General features: G+C 53.1%; 2 protein-coding genes across 18 annotated transcripts in view; both read right to left on the bottom strand.

Annotated features, from left to right (window-relative positions):
• DYSF (dysferlin) overlaps positions 1-7,063 on the bottom strand; it is an 83,100-nt gene extending 76,037 nt beyond the window's left edge. For 5 of the 11 annotated variants that reach the window (XM_084517599.1, XM_084517603.1, XM_084517601.1 and 2 more), the window contains exons 1-3: positions 4,067-4,679; positions 2,050-2,105; positions 1,468-1,559 (exon numbers count right to left, since the gene is read on the bottom strand). In XM_084517599.1, coding sequence (XP_084373725.1) covers positions 1,468-1,559; positions 2,050-2,105; positions 4,067-4,160 — 242 coding nt within the window. In that variant the 5' untranslated portion in view covers positions 4,161-4,679. Of the gene's footprint in view, positions 1-1,467; positions 1,560-2,049; positions 2,106-4,066; positions 4,681-6,956 lie in introns of those variants that run through there. The other 6 variants (XM_084517597.1, XM_084517595.1, XM_084517604.1 and 3 more) reach the window with 2 other exon arrangements.
• A 1,842-nt stretch (positions 7,064-8,905) lies between these two features.
• ZNF638 (zinc finger protein 638) overlaps positions 8,906-21,184 on the bottom strand; it is a 49,873-nt gene continuing 37,594 nt past the window's right edge. For 3 of the 7 annotated variants that reach the window (XM_084516335.1, XM_084516337.1, XM_084516338.1), the window contains exons 21-26: positions 17,562-18,981; positions 16,861-16,929; positions 13,272-14,271; positions 10,773-10,865; positions 9,843-9,961; positions 8,906-9,215 (exon numbers count right to left, since the gene is read on the bottom strand). In XM_084516335.1, coding sequence (XP_084372461.1) covers positions 9,156-9,215; positions 9,843-9,961; positions 10,773-10,865; positions 13,272-14,271; positions 16,861-16,929; positions 17,562-18,981 — 2,761 coding nt within the window. In that variant the 3' untranslated portion in view covers positions 8,906-9,155. Of the gene's footprint in view, positions 9,216-9,842; positions 9,962-10,772; positions 10,866-13,271; positions 14,272-14,472; positions 15,282-15,576; positions 16,718-16,860; positions 16,930-17,561; positions 18,982-21,184 lie in introns of those variants that run through there. The other 4 variants (XM_084516336.1, XM_084516340.1, XM_084516339.1 and 1 more) reach the window with 4 other exon arrangements.

Below are 21,184 nucleotides of genomic sequence, written 5' to 3'. Positions count from 1 at the left end.
GGTCGAGGAACCGTATTGGGGACGGGGGCAGCTGCTGGAAATTCCCAGCTCAATTCCCAGATTTGGGGGGAAAACGGCCACGTCCCCATTTGGACACTGCTGGGAGGATGCTCAGAGCCTTGGGGCTGGGCTGCCTGCCCTGCTCAGACAACGTGGGGACTTGTGGGGGCTCTGTGCACTTTTTAGCACAAAAAAAAAGCACTTGGAAAGCCGCTCTGGGGAGCAGGGAGCTGCCAGCTCCTTGGATGGACTTTCTGTGCCAGCTGCACCCAGAATAAAAACGGGGAAAGAAACGGCCTGGGGGGGTTCAGCGGGGTGGAGGAGTCCACGAAATCAAAGCTCTCCACGGGTTTCTGTTCCCCGTGATATCCAGGTGGATTTTAAAACCACCACGGGAGCAATTTTGCCCTATATATCCCGTTGGATATATCAAGCTTCCCCTATATCAAGGGGAAACTCTCTCGCCGTGGCTGCGCCCAGCCCAGCTCTGCTGCTCCCGTTTCCTTCCCCACCACTTCAGGAGGGCTGGAGAGCCCCAACGCTTCTCCCACGGGGACAGGACCGCCTTCCCCTCCCCGTCTCCTTCCATTTCCTCTGCAGACAGTCACGGAAATAGGGCCGTGCCCCCCAAAAGAGGAGCGGGGTCGCTGCTAATTGCCCTGATGGGGCAGCACCCCGGCGGAGGGGCAGCTTGGTGCCGTCTCCGTAGGGAAGGGAAGGCAAAAAGCCAGCGGGGAAGGGGACAGCAAAAAGGAGAGGCTCCACGTGGGGGCTCTGGGGGCGCACAGAGGAGCGGCTGCACCCCCCCGCAGGCAGCCAAGAAGTGCCTGCACCAGAGCCGGAGCCTCCTCCCCTCTGCCCCCCTCTATTTATAGAAGGGCACGAAGCCACCGAGCTGGACTGAGCCCAATTTCCAGCAGATCCAGCAGCAGCATCGGCGCTGGAAGCGGGGATCGGCCGCGCCAGGGCCGTCCTCCCCGTCCCGGAGGCTGCAGAGCCGCGCTTCCCACCACGTGCTGCCCACAAATCAATCAATTCCAAGCTTTTTTATTTTTATTTTTTTTCCTGTAAGCAGCCAAAAAGAGCCTGGCCAAGAAGAGCCTGGCCAAAAAGAGCCGTGGCACCTCCTCGGCCGTGCGCCCATCACCGTGGCCTCGCGGCACCAGCCTGGCCACGAGCGGAGGCGGCGGCCACAAGGCTCCCTGTGTGCGTGCTCCGTGCCCCGAGCAGTTTTTTTGTTTTTTTGGTTTTTTTCTCCCCAAATGTTGTGCAAAGCAGCCCAGAAATGCGGCGCCCGCCTCCCACCAGCAACCTCAGCCCCCGCTGCAAAAGGGGCAGCGATGCACCAGCGCCTGGACATCACCATCACCACCCCCCCGACTCCGATTTGCAAAGCCTCGGGCGTGCACGGAGAGCTAAAACGGAGCCGGGGAGGCTGCCCGGGGCTCGCCCCGGTGCTTTTCCTACCGGTTTCTCCCCATGGTCTCGTGGTCTTTCACGACGACGCTGAGCTCGGACCCAGGGTCCAGCGCCGTGCCCTTCAGGTCCCATTCGAAGCCCTGCAGGGGAGGAGAGGGGAGCGGGCATCAGCTGCCTTTGCAGGAGGAAAGCTCAGCCCCGAGCCGGTGCTTTTCACGGGTTTTTGCCACGGGTTAATTAAAAAGCTAAAGGAGAAAACCGATGGGAGCTGGCACGCAGCATTTCTGCACCAAAACTGCATTCCTGCTCGCTCGCCAAAAGCCATTTTTTTAACCTTGACCCCCCCGGGTCAGGGTTAGAAGGAAAAAATATCCTCCCCTGGGCCAGGCTGATGCGTAAACCACTTGTTTTCCCTGCAAGCTGCTGTATTTTTATACCGTTTCTTTTAATCTGCGTGCTTGGCCCTGATAAGATCTTGATGGAAGGGGAAGAGGTTGGAGCAGAGGGGCCGTGCGGAGCCAGCTCACGGCTCTCCGTGCCCCCGGCAGGATGCGTCCCGCACCGTTCCCGTGTCCTCGTGGAACCGAGGCAGCCCCGGGCTCATCGGGATGGGGATGGGGCCACGCTCACCTCGTTCCATACTGGGTTCACGTTGTTCTTGATGACCTTTGTCTTCTTCTTCACGCCTGTGGGGAGCAACGCGCATGGGTCTGATGGGAACGGCCCCAAAATTCAGATCTCTCCCCCCCGATATGTGTGTGGGGGAATAGCAGGGGGGTGAGAGGCTCCCGGGGGCAGGATCTGCCCAAACTTTGCGCACAGGCTGGGCTCTGGGACTGCCCTGGGAGCCCCAGGAAAACCCCAGGCAATCCTTTCGCTGTGCCGTGCCTCAGTTTCCCCACAGCAGGGCAGGAAGGAGGCTCTGCCTCCCCTTAAAAATGCTCCGGGGAGAATTTTGGGGCTGGAGAGCACCACGGGGAGCGGGACAGCCCCTCGCTGCACCTCGGTCCTGTCCCAACCGGGACCCAGGGACCCCACACCGCACGGCACAGGGGTGAAAATCCTGGGCTCCACCAGGGGGGTGGCACAGACACCCCCAGGAGGTGAGGGCAGGGACGATGCCACCTCGTCCTGTCCCCATGGAGCCAGGCGGCAGCGGCTGAGCGCAGCCCAGCACCGAGAGCCCGCGGTGCCCCCCGCCCAAACCCGGAGCCTCGGGTTCACACCGAACCCGAGGGACGGCCGCGAGCCCAGGGGAAGAGGAAGAGGAAGAGCAGGAGAACAATAGCGGTGACTCAAAGCCCACAGGACCCCGAGTGGCCCCGGCCCCGCCGTACGGTGCCAGGCGCACACGGAGAGGCTCCGCGGTGCCGCCGGGGAGCCCCGACCACTCCGAGCAGCCCCCCTGGTTGTTGATTTTTTTATTTTTTTAATTGTTTTTTTAAGCATTGCCAAATTAAGCTTTTCCTATTTCAGATTTTCAAGAGCCACCGCTGCACCTTCCGGCCCTGAGCTCAGCCAGCGGGAGGAGGGAGGGCTCCGTGCACTGGCAGCAGCCCCACGGGACGCATCCCCACACCATGTCTGGTTCTGGGGAACATCCTCGAGCTCTGGAGACATTGAACATCCCTCGTGTCAGGCACAGCTCCTGCTCGCAGTGCCTCCTGGCTGTGCACAGCCCTGGAATTCCCCCGTGCCTCCAGGCTCTGGCCCTGAGCTGTTTTCTGCATCGGATGGAGCCCACCCCTGGGAGCCCCCTGGGACCTCGCAGCTCCGCGCTCCCCCCACCCCGCAGCACAGCACAGGAAAGGCTTGGTCAGAAGCCACTCATCATCCCTTTCCTTTCCTTATTTTTTTTTTCTAAAAATGGACATTTTCCACCGCCAGGAAGTGGGTGCCAAAGAAGCAACATCCTCCCAACGTGCGCTTTCGAGGTGCAGAGGCATCGCCCCGCTGCCCCAGAGGAAAGCCTCTGAGCATCCCCCCCGGTGCCAACAGCACCGGGATGGACCCCGAGACACGGGGTTATTTGGGTATTTACTACAAATCCCCATGCTAGCAATTAAAAGCCCGTAATCGGAGCAAAGCACAAAAGCAACCAAAAGGGCACCCAAGGGTGCAGCGCCCTGCAGCACCACCCTGCTTTGTGCCCACTGAGCCCCTCTGGGGTCTCCCCGCTGTGCCACAAGCTGGGGATGGTGCTGAATGCTCACCCCCAGCTCCTCCCCTGGGGGAAAACCCCCACTACCATCAAAGCGTTGGGATTTTTCACTCCCGCCCCCCGCTTGCACACCCCGAAAGCTTGAGGGGAGAGCCCACCCCGGGGACCCCCTCCTCAAGGGATGCACCGCACCAGTGAGCAAGGCTGGAGGATGGGGATGGAGGGGGTCGATATGGACCTGGTAGTGGGGAGCGCGTGGGGGTCCCCTTGGGATTTGGCAAGGATTTGGGGTGAGGATGGAGCTTGGCAAAGCCCGGGGTCCGCGGGGTGCCCGGACAGGACGTACGTCCTGTCCGGGCACCCCGCGGACCCCGGGCTTTGCAGAAAAAAATTTGCAAACGGAGATAACTCGCCCCAGGCAAAGCAAAAATCCTGCCCCCCACCCCCGTCCCCCAGCCCCAAAAGGCAGATTTGGGGTGCCCTCACCTCGGAAAGTCAGGCTGGCCACCGGGTCGCTCTGCCTGTCCCCCTTCTCTAGGTTGGGGAGGTGGCTGGCTCGCTGGAGCAAGCAGCGCAGCATGGCTGGGGGGCCGAGCAGGGCACCGAGAGAGAGGCCAGGCCGGGCCCCGCACCGGGCAGGATCCGGTCCCGGTCCCGGTCCCGGTCCCGGCCCCCGCCCCGACCCTCCCCGGCCGCTGGAGGAGGCGCCCGGGCGGTGCCACGGAGCGCCTCGGTGCGGCAGCGGCGGGGGGTGCAGGGGGCGGCGGGGTGCGCGCACCGGGGAGGGGGGCACCGGGGATAACGCAGCGCCGGGACCCAAGGGTGCTGCGCGCACCGGGATGGAGGGCACCGGGGAGAAGGGCGCACCGGGACCCAAGGGTGCTGCATGCCCAAGGAGAGCAGGCACCGGGAATAAGGGCGCACCGGGACCCAAGGGTGCTGTGCGCACCGGGATGGAGGGCACCGGGGATAACGCAGCGCCGGGACCCAAGGGTGCTGCAGGCACCGTGATAACAGAGCACTGGAGATAACGGAGCACCGGGACCCAAGGGTGCTGCACGCCCAAGGACAGCGGGCATCGGGGTTAAGGGCGCACCGGGACCCCAGGGTGCTGCAGGCACCATGATAACAGAGCATCGGGGATAACGGAACACCAGGACCCCAGGGTGCTGCAGCCCCAGAACAAGTAGGCACTGAGGATAACGGAGCACCAGGACCCAAGGGTGATGTACACCTCAAGACAAGAGGGCACTGGGGTAACAGAGCACTGGAACCCAAGGGTGCTGCAGGTACTGTGATAACAGAGCACTGAGGATAAGAGAGTACCGGGACCCAAGGGTGCTGCACACCCAAGGACAGTGGGCACTGGGGATAAAGGAGCACCAGGACCCAAGGGTGTTGCATGCCCCAGGACAGTGGGCACCAGGGATACCAGAGCACCAGGACCCAAGGGTGCTACAGGCACCGTGATAACAGAGCACTGGAGATAACGGAGCACCGGGACCCAAGGGTGCTGCACGCCCTGGGACAGCAGGCACCGGGGATAAGGGTGCACCAGGACCCCAGGGTGCTGCACGCCTCGGGATAAGAGAGCACCAGGGATAGAGGCGCATCAGGATCCATGGATGCTGCAAGCACCGGGATAAGCAGGTGCTGGGGATGACGGGGCACTGGCACCCAAGGGTGCTGCAGGCACTGTGATAACAGAGCAGCAGGGATAACGGAGCACCGGGACCCCAGGGTGCTGCACGCCCAGAGCACGGGGACCAGGGATGCTGCAGGCACTGGGAATAATGGGACAGCAGGACCCAGGGTGCTGCAGGCACTGGGATAAGTGAGCACTGGGGATACTGGGGCACTGGGACCCAAGGTGCTGCAAGCACTGGGATAACTGGGATAACTGGGCACAAGGACTCGATGAATGCTACAAACACCGGGGGTGCTGCGAGGAGAACCGAGCTGCAGGAGGTGGCAGCAGGAGCAATGACAAAGCAGCAGGCCTGGGAACGCCACGAACCCCGGAGATGTCACAGCGCCAGGAGCCGGGGACGCTGCGAGGAACTGGGACAACTGGGAGGACTGGGAGCCACTGGTGGGGCAGCAGGGGTGACACAACCCGAAGGCACAGCTTGGGGATGGAGCAAGGAGGGGTCGTTCCCTGCATCGGGGACCCTGGGGGGGGGGCCGGGGGTGTCACAACCCCAGCAGCGTGGGGGGAGCACGGCCCCGCTGCCACCCCCCGCCCTGGAGCAGCAGGAAAATTAAAAAAAAATCTGGAGCTGAGCCCTGCAGGAGGGGGGGGTCCCAAAAACGAGCACCCTGACAGCGGGATGGGGACCTCCTGCCACTGGGAAGCCCCCCCCCGAGGTGCCCCCCCCCGGCCGCAGAGTCCAGGACACGGACACATGGACACGGACACACGCTCCCCGTTCTCCAAAAAGCCATAAAAAGGCATTTTTTCACCCCAAAAACCCCCAGGGTGCCACGAATCAGCCGCGACGCATCGCACACCCCCTCGTTTCTCCCGTCACCCCCCCCCCGGGAGGGGGGGGGACACATTTGGGACCCCGCAGCCCCCCACAACCATCATCCCCCGGGTCCCTTGGGTAGCGCCATCCCAAAATAGCCCCAAAATAGCCCCGGTGCTGCGCTCACCGCTCAGTTATGTGCCCCCGAGGGGGGGGGGACAGGGGGGGCCGTGGGTGGCTCCGTGACACACGGACCCGCTGCTGGGGGGGGGCTGGAGGCCAGAGGCAACCCCAAAAAAGGCCCCGCAGTGGTTCTGTGCTGCCCCCCCCACACTGGGACCCCCTTAATGGCCCCCCCCCCCCGTACTGGGAACCCCCCACCCACATCCATGCCCCCCCCCCCCCAAATAGTGGGACCCCTGCACACGCACGGAACCCCCTTAATGGGACCCCCCCTCTGCCGGGAACCCCACACACCCACACCCCCCCCCATACTGGGACCCCCATAACGGGACCCCCCCCATATACAGGGACCCCCACACACCCATGCCCCCCCCCCTCCATCCTGGGACCCCCCCCCCCACGGTACCCCCATAACGGGACCCCCCCATACACTGGTGCCCCCATACATGCATGGGACCCCCATAATGGACCCCCCCACACACACCCACACCCCTACACACCAGGACAACCCCCCCATACCGGGACCCCCCCCATAACGCGACCCCCCCCCACCAAGACCCCCCCCCCACCCCCAGACCCCCCCCTTCCCATCAGACCCCCTCCATCCCCCGGGGGCTCTCCAAGCACGGGGGTGGGGGGCGCGCAGACACCAACCCCCCCCCACGCCCCCCTAAACCCCCTCCCCGACCCCTTTGACCCCCCCAGACCCCCCCAGACCCCCCCACCTCGGAACTGGACCCCGCAATAGGCGTCGCTGATGTCGGCATCGGGCGTGCGGAGGCTGTCCGCCCGCAGCACGAAGACGCGCAGCATCGCCCCCCCCGATCCCAATCCCGATCCCAATCCCGTTCCCGGCCCCCCCCCCGCCCCCGGCCAAGCACTGCGGCAGCGCAGCCCCCCCCCCTGTCCCCGTCCCCCCCCCCCCGCCCCTTAAAGGCGAAGGGAGCCCGGGGTTGCCTCGGTTTTCCCCCATACGGGGGCGCCCCCCCCCCTGGTTCCTCGGAGCTTTTTGGGGTCGGGATTCGCAGCTGGAGGGGCAGGGAGGGCCCCCCCCCAAATGCCCACCCCCCCCCCCCCCCCGGTCCCGTGTCCCAGTAATCCCAGTTTGTGGCTTGGGTTCACCCAGAGGCCACCACCCCAAAACCTGCAGTGTCCCCCTTGCACCCTGCTTTGTCCCTGCGCCCCCCCAGGAGCCCCCCATGTCCCCCCCCCATCCCTCACCCCTTTTTCAAGAGCCCCCAGTAAGGAGCTGGGGCTGCTCAAGCTAAATATCCAGAAAATGCAAAGGAAACGTTGCTAAAAGCCCGCGGATTTCACCCAAAAGTGCCAGGAGGCTGCGGCTGCGACCCCAGAGCTGTGCCCAGGGGATGGGGGCGCACGGAGCCCCCCCCCCCCCAAAAACAGCCCCTACCCCTCAGATGCTGGTAGCTGCGGGATGAGCCGGGCTGTGGTTTTGGGGACAACGATTTGGGGGCAAAAATCTGGGGGAGAGAAGTGGGAGAAGAAACACAGCAGCGCTGCCCCCCACCCCAAAACAGCAGCCCAGGAGCTGCTCCCTCCGGGCTCTTCTCAAGAAATTCCAGGTCTTGCCCCCTTATTTTGGGGCAGGAATTTGGAATTTTCTCTGATTTCTTCATCAGACCGGGGAGGCAGCAGTTAAGCAGCAGCACGCCAGCCTCAGCTGCTCGCTGCCTGCAGAGCTCAGCCCCTGCCAGCAGGGAAGGGAGAGAGGAGGAGGAGGAGGAGGAGGAGGAGGAGGAGGAGGAGGCAGCCGTGTGGTTTCTCTTACCCTGAATCACGCTCCCTGGCCTGCCAGGGGGTTGGTTGATTGTCTAAATTCCTCTCCTGCACGCTTTTGAGGCTCTCTTCGTCTTTTCGGGGGGTCTGCACGCAGCAGCCCCGCGTTGGGGAGCTTTCCCCAGCGAGGGACCCGAGTTAAAAAAAAAAAAGAAAACCAGCCAAGGATAATTTAAGTCACAGTTTGTTGTGGTGCTGCACTGACCAGAGGCCTGAAGATGAGTTTTGTAGCAGCACAGCCTGTAAGATCTCTGCCACCACAGGCTGCCTTCCTCGCCCGGGACATGCAGGAGCAGAAACCGACGCAGTTTGACACAAATTTGAGGAGATGAGGTGAAAAATGAAAGCTGAAAGCAAAGTTAATTTTGATCCAGGCGCGGGCTGGCACGCGGGTAATGCTGAATCAGAGACCCACAGTGATCAGAGAGCAACACCCAAGGGCAGGTTACAAAGTTCAGGCGTGCTGCAGAGCTCCACGCGCTGCTACCCCCAGAAGAAGCAGGGGAAAAAGAACCCAACGGGAACAAGGAACTCATTCACCAGGGGCTGAGCAAGGGACAGTGACCTCCCTGGCTGATTGCAGGCTCTGCTCCACCCGATGGCTTCAGTCTTGGAGTCCTGCTTCACCCCGAGACTTCAGAGGCCACGGGGAAAAGGTGGATAGGGAAAGCCCAGCACGATCGAGCCCCCTCGATTGTTATCGCTGAAATCTTCGCCACGATGGTCGCTGATTTGGGGCAGGAAGACTGGAGCACATGAAGAATGGGAAACGTCACCTGCAAAGCGGCACCTGGGAGATCTCTGGGGTGAATCCCCCAGCTCTGCTGTGTTTTGTCAGCCCTCTGGATGACAAGAAACCACACCAAACACCATCCCCTGGTGTTAACTATACAATAAGAACATTTATTTCATGTCGACACTTGTAAAAGAAATCTCTTGCGAGTCGGATGATTTGATATACAAATCAAAGCCACCATACATCTTTTAGTCGGTCTATACTGAGCTCAAATTTATACAACATGAATGCTTGCTTCTGAAACAAAATTACAAATTAAATCATAGCAAAATACACAAAATTGACTGGACCCTAAGTTTAAACTTGCTGAAACAACTCTTCTTCCCTCTGATCACCTTGAACTCCGTTCTTCCCCGCTGTTACCCTCGTCCTTCTGCTTGGCCATGAATTTCTGCAGAAAGAAGGACAGACAGTGAGAAGTGATGCTTCTCTATTATTCCCCAGGCTACAATAAGATCATGCTCTAAATCCAGGGCAGATTTCAGAACAGCATCAGGCAAATGTCAGCAAACTCCTGGAGGTGGCTCTGTGCCATCTGCACCAAAAAAAATACTCACTCCCCACCCCTAGGGACACACACCACATCACCAAAGGGTGATGGATGGAATTTTCGTGGGGCAGACAGCAAAATATTAGGGGTTGGGGGTTCACGTGATGCTGGGTACCTTACTCTGCCCATCAGAGAGAAAATAGCAATTCAAATAGCCTTACGGAGTTAATAAATTTGGCTAATTTCAGGAGTTAAAAATATATTTGTTAGCTGATAATATATATATATATAATATTATATGTAAATATGTAAGTATTTGTATATTATACTGTATATTTGTTAACTTATATTAGCAATATATTTGTTAACTGAGTTATATTTGTGTCTGAGCTTAAAATTAAAACCCCTTGAAGTATTACCATGAGCTCCAGCTGCCAACGAGGAGGTTGTTAGCACTCCCTGAAGCACACATTTTACAAGCTGTGGTTTTTTTGAACCCCTGAGCGTTTGGAGAAGCCCCGGCATTACCTCCATGTTTTGCTGATGGAGCGGTGTCTTGCAGTGATTTTTCACAGACGTTTCATCCGCGTAGAACAAAGAGCAGATCTGACAGAAAAAGCCAGCCTTGGGAACTAGGTAGTCTAAATCTGAGAGAGAGCACACAGTGGTAACAAAACACAGCTTAAAAAAATAAAAAATCAGATTCCTTTGGCCAAATCCGCATAACTTGTTATTACTGGAGGGATGTTGGTTACATTTTTTCAGTATTTACAAAATGATGCTTCTGATCTGAGCTGGTCCCCTGCCCTACCTCCAAGAAACAGAAGGGCACGTACTTTGTGAACAGCACAACCGACTTCAGGATCTGCAACCACCCTAACATCTCTTAGCCCTCCCTAAAGCATCTCAGATATAACCCACTCACCAAGTTTAACCTCTGTCCCACAGCACGCGATGTGAACATTTTCTGTCACACAAACATTGCACAAACCATCAGGCAGCGATCCAGGTTTTCCTAGCAGCTTCTTTTACAGTTCAAATGCTTGCAGTGGTTTTGTCTAAGAAGTATTTTAGGTGAAAATCTTGGTGTTTATATACTCACATGCTTTTTTTTTTTATAATGTAAGCAGTTCCCTCACGTGTATGCATTGAGAGAAAGTTGGTGGCAGAACTTGTAATGTTTCCTTACTGCTCTAATCCCAGCGCTGTGCTAATTAGAAGTAAGTTAGCCTCTATTTGTAAATTAAATTTGAGTAAAAATGAACTTTCAACTTTGCAGCTGCTATGAAACCAATAGCAGAAATGTGTTAAGCGTGCATTTGGAGGGATAAAAAGAGATTCTGGGCCACGAATTTCAAGCTCTAGGTGGCCATGAAGCAAATGGGGCGTTTGAAACAACCAAGAAAGGTGTTTTCCAACAAGAGCAGTATGCAGCATTTGGGCTTGTTTTGTTTTTACCTTTTGGAGCGCTCTGCACCTTTGATGCATCCAAAGCAACCGTTTTCTTCTGCTTAGGCTCTGGTTCTTTCCGTCCTGATCCCAGCTGATCTACTGGAGGCCAGAAATGCACAATAAAACAAAGACAGCCATTAGTTTAGAGCATCCTGGACTTAAATGGTTCCTTACTGCTTGAAACAAACACCATTTTTATGGCCCTTACTGTTTCCTACCCTACTCGGTTTGGTCTCTGCACAGAGCAATTTTCAGGAACTCCTGGCACCAGCCCTGAGGACAAGGCTCCCAGTTAGGGTACTGGTGTGCTGGTGAGCCCAAAAGCCTTCCACTTCTCAGCTGTACCACCGCTGCTCCCAGCTGCTCTGCTCCAGAGCTCTCACCAGCGACTTCACGCTAACTTTGTGATTATCTTCCTAAGGCAAGCTACCAGACTTCCTCGAATTAAACTACCTCAAGGTCCAACAGCAGTATTTCAACTTAGAAATAACAAAACAAATCATTGTGTTTTTTTAAAAAAGCCACCAGCAGCACACCCATCGCATTCAGCAAGTTGTTCCAGCCAGGCACGAACTCACTTTCAAAGCATTCACCTTCTTTCTGTGAATTATCCCAGCCTTCTGCTGCCACCTCTCTACCCAACGGCCTGACCAGGATTTATTACCAAATTCCACCTTCCCGTGAAGATAATTAAACTGATGAAATCAGAAAAAAAAAAAAAACAGAAAAGGAACAGAAAACTCTCTCCAATGATCTTGGTTCACCAAAATTACAGCGTAACACAGGAGAAGCTACCTGGCTTTAACAAGGGGCACTCACTAAGCTGCCAGGTTCGTGGCCACTGCAGGACACAGCTTTGGTACAGAGCCAACCCAAACCAAGACTTGGTCACCAGATGAACCAGCTCCAAGGCACTCCCTAAATTAACATTTTAGGATTCTTCTGGAGCCAGGGAGCTCGACAGCCTCTTCTGCAAGATAAACAAGCTGTCTGGGTTTTAGCCTATCAGAACAGATCATCTGGCCAAAAACATCAAAACTAGCTGCTTCCCTTCCACTTCTGTGTTCAAATAACTGCAACGCCAACACGCCTTGAGCAAGGTTAAGGCAATGAAGCCTTTGGCCATACTCATGAAACCCAGGAAGCTGCTAAGGAACGCCCCAGGCAGCCCCAGCCTGCTGTGAGCCCGGCATTTCTCAGCACGCTGCACCCACTGCTGCAGTCTGCCCGTCACTTACCCTGCTCGCCTCGCAGCAGCTGAGAGCCCGTTTCCTATTTTGCTGCTGGAGTCAGATTTCAGGACTCGCAGTAACACCGCTCAACCCGCTTTAACCTCTCCTTCCCGGTTTCCTTGCTCAGCTTCTCAAGCTCAGGGAGAACTTTTCTACATCCACCTGTTTCGCCTGGGATTTTTACTACATGGAGTAGAGCTAAAATCACTTACTGTGCCTAATGTTTTTATAATTTGTCACTACCACCTACAGCAGAAATCAGCTCAAGTGCTCGGATCTTTCTGTAAGAAGAGGTCTGTATTTGTAAAATTGTAAAAAAAAAAAAAAAAAGAGGTCTTTTTACAATTTACTTGCTTATAGAACACAGAAAATATTTTTTTTGGTTCATCATGTAGAAATTTACATTCTGTAACAAACAATATTACAGCATAATACCACATTTCGAGATTTATTGGTGTGTACACAGCTAACTGACCTATTTCCTACTGTTTACAGAAACTAAACTTTAAAATACTGTTTTTAGAATCTGCCCTGCTCAGGTTGCCTCTGCTACGCAGTAAGAGCAAGATGGACAAAAGCTTTTCCAGCACAGCAGAACAAAAGGCGCTGTTGTCAGCATTCAGCTGCATCAGCAGAGACAGAAAAGCTCAGCACTTGTGGACTGCGTCACACCGAGCCTTCCACCCACGCTCTGGCCAGAAGTGTTTTTGTGTGCAGGTTGTATCTAGCTCTCCCTGCTTGGTTCTGTTGGGCATTTCTTAACGCTTTCCTTATTCCTACTACCGTATGCTGCTATATTTTTCCCTCCAGACCCAGCTGGGAAGCTCTCACTTTGTGTATTTGTGTATTTTATTTGACTCGCCTGTTTTAATAAAGTTTGGTTCTGTAATCAAAGATTACAAATAATCTTTAGTGTTAGGTACTTTACCAAGCTTTGCATTAGAGGCTAGGAGAGAAACCATTTCCCCATTTTTAGCCGTCATAAACACCACATGAACATTTCAGAGGAATATGCTGCTTAATTTTACATCAAGAGAAAAGGCTACATCCCAAAATGCATTCATGTAGTATCCTACCTTCAGACTGCTCTTCACTACCAGTCTTCATTTCCTTCCTAGTAACTCAATTATTGACTGTGTGGAAGATTTGGGTTTGTTTTTTTTTTTCCAGTTTCCTCTGTTTGCTTCAAGGATGCCTCTGTCCCTTCCCTGTGCAATGGTTACAACCATCTTATTTTCTATTTCCCCCATGGAAGCTACGAGAGGTTCCTTACCTTTTGACTTCGAGATTGCAATAATATCTTCATCTTCTGGACTCATATCTCCCAGAATTTCCATTTCTTCTGGTCCTGCAACAGCAACAATATCCTCCTCTTCTGGTCCTGCAATGGCAGCAATTTCTTCTTCTGGTCCTGCAACAGCAACGATATCTTCATCATCTTCATCTTCGTTCAGATTTTTCCCTGGGAAAGTATTTTCTTCTTCCTCATCCTCCTCTCCAACTTCATCTACCGTAACAAAGTTTAGTTCCTCTTTTAGGCGATTGAAATCAGCCAGAAAATCATCCTCATCTTCATTAACTTCATCCAGCGTCACTAGCGGGTTGTCCTCATTGTCTTCTTGTATCTCATCCACTGTCACCAAAGCGCTGGGATCGTCGGGCACCTGAGAGGTCACAAACTCTCCAGAATCCTCCGCAGGGCCTTTATCCTCCTCCTTCTGCTTCAGCACATCCTCGATGCTCAGGCCCGTGGGCTCATTCAGCGGCAGCTCCTCTACTTCACCGATCTCATCTACAGTTACCAAGGGTTCGGTTTTCAAATCCTGCTCCTCAAAAACCGACCCGGGGACGTCCTTATGGGAGCCAAGCTCCTCCTGCTCAGATATCTCATCCAAAGTCACGAGCGACTGCGGATCCTTCACCGCTTCTACCATCAGCTCTTCCTCCTCAATCACCTCATCCACCACCACCAGGCCCTGCGGGTCGCTGAGTGCTTCCAGGTTAGCAACTCCCACCAGCTGCGCGGCCACGTCCTCCTCCTCGCCGATCTCATCCAAGGTGACAAAAGACAGCTCGCTTTCGGCGATGCGTGCTGCGGAGCTTTTCCCTTTTCTCCTCTTCGAACTTGGCTCAGAGGAGGAGTTGTTTTTAGCACCGTCTTTCCTCTTTCCCCTCGGTGGGTTTCGCCGCGTTTTAACGGGAGACTCGCTCTCCTCCACCACCTCGTCCACGGTAACAAATTCATCCAGGTTGAACGGGAACAGCTCCTCTTCCTACAGGGTGTAAAAACACGAACAGAACAGTTCAACATTCAGCTTAACGTAACCCACACTTACCTCCATCCACAGGGTGCCTCGTGGCAAACAGCTACAGACAGAAGCTGGATGAAGGGAAAGAAAATTCAACCTGACCAAGGTAGAAAAAAATGCTCAGGCCTTCCACCTCACACCGAACGGTTTTCATTATTTCACGACTTGCATTAAGCAGAGGTTAACTCGGAAATCCAAAGGATTCTTCAAACACACAGCTGGATGAACAGCCAATATGGATGTCTATGAAAAGAACGGGGCCAAAAACCGGAATACTTGTGCGCATTTTTGCATTCACCTGCAGGAAGCCTACTGAAAATGTGAATAGCTCCAGAGTATCCTTCAAGAACTCTATTTTCTTGTGTCGAATCTCAGTCTTTTCCCTCAGCAGATGCTGTTAGCACTGCTCCGACAGAGGATACTGCAGTAGATGATCCAGCAAAGGCTTCTTTGTCCCAGTGACTTACTTTTTATCTCATCTCCTTACTGTTTTATCTCATCTCTTGGGTTTCACTCTAACATCTCAGCTCCAGGTTCTCGGACAGCTCCGTGCCCCAGCCTAGGAGAAGGCTCCCAGGACTGGAACCTCCCCGTTCCTTAATAAAGCATTAAGATAAGGTATCTTAGAGATCTTAAGATAAATTAAGATCATTTTGTCCTTCCCGTTGAGGTCTGCCTAGCCCCCTTGGCAGACTTGCTGCTCCTCCTGTGCCCACCGTGCTTTGTAAGGGGCAGGAGGGCAAGCTCCAGCCTTCTGGCAAACATTTTACCACCTTCTTATGGTACAACGACAGAGACCAACCCCATTTCTCCTCACTTGGAGGCACAGCATCCTCCTGCAACGCGTCACGTACCAAAAATTCCTGCTACCCTGCAGTTTGACCATGCTGCCTTCCATCGTGGCTCGTGCAATTTATTCCAGGACTACTGGAAAGAATTAGCAGCGATTTAATGCCATTTGCAGCTGAGAACATCTGGAGGAGGATGAATGGACAAATGTTGAGTTTAATGAAAGACTGAATTAACCCAAATTACATTTAGGCTATTTTGGTAGACAAAGTAATGTTTTTGGAACAGAGCGTTAGCCTCATTCACTATAAAAGGCTTTGCTTTTATCATCAGAACAACAGGATATGGGGGGTAAGATGTATAAGATGTGTACTTGAAGGCAATTAAAGTAAATTAATTCTAGACAGTAAAACACATCCAAATATCCATATATCCACAGTCCCATATTATTCATTCCATTTCTTCAATGGATGATTCTGATTTATTTTTTTGTAAAATCTGTATCCTGCTGTCAAACACTGGTTGGTGTCCAACACAAGAAGAGTGAAAAATTGTTGTTAATGCAGAATTTTAAGGCCAAGGCAAGATGAATTTTCCTAGTAATACTAGAAACAGACCTCCAGAAAAAAAAAATCTGAAACTGAAAGGCTACATTCCTCCCCCCCTTTGTTTTAAAGCTACCAAACAGCAGGAGCAGCGTATGTCTCCACCTGCATCCCGATGCAGAAAGCTTATAAATATTTAATGCAAAGTGGGCAGAGTGAAGAAAATGCAAGAAAATGTGGTTATGTTTCAACTTAAATCAAATGTCACTGGATTTTTTCTTCTGTGAAAAGAAGAACAAAGATATTGGTTCTCATCAGCTGTACTGCAGCAAAGAATAAAGCTGTAAGCGGTGAAAGACATTCCAAAACCTTTTTACAAATGCTGAAGAATTTGCTCTTGGGATTAAAAAAAACACGTCTGGAGCTTTATACAAGAAAGCGTTATCTCCTACCATTGGATAACACCAGCTTTGCAACACACACCAACATCAGATAACCACCAACTTCGCAAACACACCGTTCTGGCCGGGCTAGAAGTTGATGTGGATTATATCCAGGTTGTCAGCTCTATGTCAGGAAGCCTTTTTCCATAGCGACCCTCTACTGACGCAGTAGATCTTTGCTTTGATGCTGTAACTCTACTTCCACAACCTCGTCTGTATGCGTTTTTATTGCTTTCTGTCTGTTTTTCTTTCCTAAAGATCAAGCTATCAAAGAGGGAGACTCTTTGGGAGTTGAGCCTATAGCTCCAAAGTTCTTCACACCAACAAGTCACAAAAAACATCCAGTAATCTGCTAAACAACCTGTGGAAAATACCTTTGCGTGCAAGGGACGCTGTGGATGGAGAAATTCTGATTATCTGCTGTTATAAAAGTCGTTTATGAAGAGCTAGAGGACCTTCACCTTCCTTCCTCTTCTCACAAGTGCAATGATGGATAAAGATGTTATGTAGCTAACTGAGTTAATTAACTCTTCCTCTCCCAAAAAGGTGTTATCCAAGACCAAGACCCACCTCCTTTTAACACTCACTTCCTGAAGCTTCTCTCCCCAGTGGCGTGACTTTACAGCTTCATGCCTGTTGTTTAACAACCAGTAATAAAAACCAGTAATAAAAACCAGTAATAAATCCAGGAATTCCCTAGGAAGAACGCTGAAGATTCTCAGTACACAAATTGTCCAGACAATCTGTATTTTAAACAGTTACAGTCAGACCCTTACCTCCTTTTGTTTCACACTGCTGCTACTGCCACTTTTCGAAGGTCTAGCAGCATTGCCACCAACAGAAGCCTGCAAGTTAAGACAGAAGTTGACAAGAGATCAGTTAAGGCATCTAACCTGTCCACAAGAAAAATAAAAATAAAAAAACCACGAACTCTTCCCTTAATGTTTTTTTTTTTTTTTTTTTTTTAATTGTCCAGATTCTGCTTCTGATCACATGCTTGGCAAGTACAGAGCTACGCCAACCGTCAGCGGTAGAGTCGAGGCAATACAGTCTCTAGCAACAAGTCACAGGCAGCACCTTGCTTAGGAACCTCTTTCCAGTAACCAGTGTCTGTGCAGGACTTGACAAAGCAAATATCAGCTCACAAAAGGACAGAAAGCTTATCGATTCCCATTCGGAACTAATCCAAGAACATAAAGTGGTAACACTCAATATAAAGACTCGCTTCAAAAATATACCTTCCTGCAATTTTATCCGAGTAGCATTGTCAAACCAGTTACATCCTCGCATTACACACAGTGCAGCTAAAAGCAACTGGTTGCCCACCATCGTGCTATTCCAACTCGGCCGCTGGCCCAGACCAGCTGAGTGATTTATGGGAAGGGGAAGGGGAACATACTCTCCTCGTCCCATACTCAACCTCTGAGAGAAGCATGGAGTTAGTTACCGATCGAAGCGGCCTTCCTGCCCTCCTCACCTTATTGCTGCTGTTGTCTTTCTTCGTGCTGGATGATCTACTCTCCCCCTCTTGAGACTGTTTTGAACTAGCCCTAGATTCCACTCGCGAGTCCTTGTCTTGCTGAGATGAGTTCCTCCCATTGCCTCCCTTGCCATCAACCACAGAACTTCTGCTCACTTTCGGCTTGCCGCTGCCGTCTCCCAGGCTCGCTCGGTTGCTTCCAGCTCTCGGAGCTCCCCCTTCTTTTGGTGAGATTTTCTTCTCCGCCACCGCTTGTCCTCGGGGCTCAGCTTTGGAGGCAGCTTTCTGCTCCTCTCCTTTACACAGGGAAGGCTCGTTTCTCCTCAGCGGAACCCTTGCCTTGGACACATCAGGAAGAGACAGCACCGCTTTTAAAATCGCTTTACCAACAGAGGAAGCTTCTTTGACAGATAACGAGGGGCTCGCTGGAAGCGCTTTGCAGGTTTCATCAGCTTTTGCTGGTCCCGTTCCCTTATTTTGAGGTGCTTTGCTTAAACTCCCCTCGTTCTTTTCATTCACATTTTTTTCAGCGTTTTCCACGGACGCCCCGACCTTGGTCACAGATTTTTCAAGTTTCTTCTCTGGCTCTGCCCCAGTCTTGCCCCAAAGTTTTTCAGGGGTCTCCTCCGCGGCTGTTCCAGCTTTGAGCGCAGACTCCTCTGGGTTCCTCTCGGTGGCTGCTCCAGCTACATCCACTTTCCTCTCCACCACGGCCACCCCAGTTTGAAGTGCGGGCTTCTTCTCCGTTATCTGAGTCACTGGCTTTTCACATTCGGTATTCACAGCATCAGAAACATGATTTTTTTCAAGAGCATCCAACTTTTTGCTCGTTTGTGTGACAAGAGGCGAGACCATCTCTGCTGAGGCTGCATCCAAATCAGGGGGCACGGCTTCAGGGACAGCCCCTGCCTTTTTCTCTCCTGGCAGCTTCAGAGCAGAGCCCGAAGGCACATCTTCCACCTTCCCCACATCGCACGATTCTCCTGGTGGCTCAGTGGCAGCAGCAGACGGCTCTTCAGCTCTCGCTTTTACTTCCTTCTCCGATGCAGACAGAACAGCAGACTTGCCCAGCTCCACTTTAGTGTTATCTGCAAGTGCCTCTTCTCTCTCCAGGCTGGAAGGAGGCAGCAGCTCTTCTGCCTTTGCTCCGAGCAGTTCAGCATCAGCCGAGTCGATGGATGCGACGCCAAGTTCGGCTTCCTCCTTCTCCACGGGCGCTTCTGCCAGTCTCGGAGCAGCCTCCCTTATTGCTCTTCCCAGGTGGGACTCAGAGGGCTCTATCTGTACTGCTGACATCTCGTCTTTGACATTAGAGATGGAAATGGGTTCTTTCTTTGCCACACTAGGCTCTACTGGAGGATTAGCAGCTGCTGTTTGCACCACTCCTGATCCCTCTGGATATTTTTTCAAGCCAGAGCTAAATGCATTTAAAAAAAACAGAAGAAATCAAACTATGTTGAGAATTCTACAGTTACCAGTAACCTCTTGACGCCAATGGTGGGTGATTTCCTGATGCATTAGTGCTTAGCATTTGGAAATCTGGCCTATCAGTGTTAAAACGGTTAAAATACTGAGGCGGACGGCTGATTAGTTTTATGCTTCTGCTTAATCCACCTCAGTACTGCGAGACTCTTTGAATTACATTACTTGTCGTCAGACCTCTCGAGGTGGTACCCGGTACTGCTGTGACCTCGCTGCTGCTGTGAGCTCCTACAATTTAGATCCCCTGCTACAAGGCAGACTGTGATAGAGCAAAACCAAACCTCGCCCTCCCTGCGTGTTACCAGCTCTGTTATGGCTGCAGACAGAGGCTCTGCCAGTCTGAAGCTGCAGCCACTGACCTGGAGAAGTCTTCCAGTAGCTAAGAGCCTGTTCTCGTTTGGGGAGGGAGGCATAACTCTGTATTTAAGCTCCACCAACCTCACACAGCGGCGAGGAAGAATGCAGGCACAGAGGCTCCCCTTGGCCGGGCCCTGTTCTCACTACATGATCCCACTGTCAGCTCCCAAAATCCCAAAGCCCAGGATGACACGCAGAGCGTGGCATCTTCCAGAGAACGCCAGTTAGTCCATTTCTCTGAAAGAAAGAATCCCCCAAAGATGATCTCGGGAGACTTCAGGACCAGAGGTGTCTGTGCCCCTTCTCCTACAAGGCTCAAGAAAATGAGCATCCTTCAAGCACCTGCCTCTCAGGACGAGGGGTGAAGAAGCACCAATGCTGGTGATTTCGCTGGGTGCTGAAGCAAACTCAGAAGCATCAGACACCCACTCGGTGGCTATGCACAACGGAGCAGGCTGTGCTATGGTTTCTCTGAGCCCAGGCACACGAATAGAGCATGTGTTTGTGTTAATCCTCAGAAAGATAAGGAAGGAGAGCTTGCCGTTTTGGTACGGTCTCATCAAGAGAATGGAAGGACAGATAAAAGGGGGCCTGGTGCTGGCAGGAATGCTGAGTCTGGAGGGGGGCAGATGAAGGGCGAACAAGAGGAGCACACAACACGTGGAGCCAGAGCGATGAGAAAAAGCAAACTCAAAGTCTGTGCCGTGGAAGCACAAAAAAAAAATCAATAATTGCAAGGGTTTCCTCCAGCCCCGAGGGCACCATCCTCTGCTGCTCCAAAACTCAAGAGGAGAAGGAAGAAGGGATGTGAATTCTGCTTCAAAGCTCTTTTACGGAGCCAAGTGAGAAGTGGCGTAGCTGTAATGTGCTGTGATGCACAGCGGGCATCTCAGCACAAGAGGAGGGCACGCACCCAGCACCCTGCACCCAGCACCCTGCACCCAGCCCCGTGGGTGTTTAAGCAGTCCGGGCTGAACTGATTTTTATGCTGTGGTGTCAGGTTATTTAGCCACAGCACGAAAGGTATTTGGGTATCAGTTAAAAACCGAGAGGGTTCCAAAGCAAAAAGTGCTTCAGGCCATTTCCTCCACTATCTGAGCATCCTACAGACCACTGGGCTTTGGGATCCCTCGTGTCTGTGTAGCAAAACATCACCTGGACATCTCAGAGCCCAGCCTTGTCACTGACACATGGCAAGCTTGATTGAATACAGGCTCTGGCACCTTGCTCAGCTGCACCCTGCTTAGCCTCTCTTTGTACAAGGACTGGAAAAATGTCAGAGAACACTAAACCCATGTGCTAACTACACACCTTGCAGCAAGCAGCACACGTGTGTTGTCCTCTGCACAATTCAAACGAGGTCCTAGTTGCTGGATTCTCAGCCTTCATGCCTCCCCTCACGCCAGCAGCCCTGCTGTGCCTTGGACAAAGCCCTGGTGGCCTCCAAAATATATTCTGATGGGTTCAAAGTGGACACTGAAGCAATGGAAGGAGAACTCTGCAGAGGTGGCAATGTGCAGAGAGAAAGATGAGCGAGCAGGAGGAAGCTTCAAAATGCTTAAAAGATCTGTCAGGCACTGGGCGAGAAGCCCACAGACCCAGAAGATGGATGTCCTGTACAGAATTCAGCACAGAGGTGAACCGAAGTCCCTGCCCAGCACATCCCTGCAGCTATCGCTGCCCCAGTCAGCCAGGGAAAGACCTGGAGAGGTTTGGTTCTGGAAGTGCCAGCACGGAGAGCAGAGGCTGTGTCACCACAGAGACACAACGTGCTACACACA

The sequence above is a fragment of the Aythya ferina genome (genome assembly GCF_964211825.1).
Source record: "Aythya ferina genome assembly, chromosome: 4".
Classification (NCBI taxonomy): domain Eukaryota; kingdom Metazoa; phylum Chordata; class Aves; order Anseriformes; family Anatidae; genus Aythya; species Aythya ferina.
This window is presented reverse-complemented; position numbering and strand designations above follow the sequence as displayed.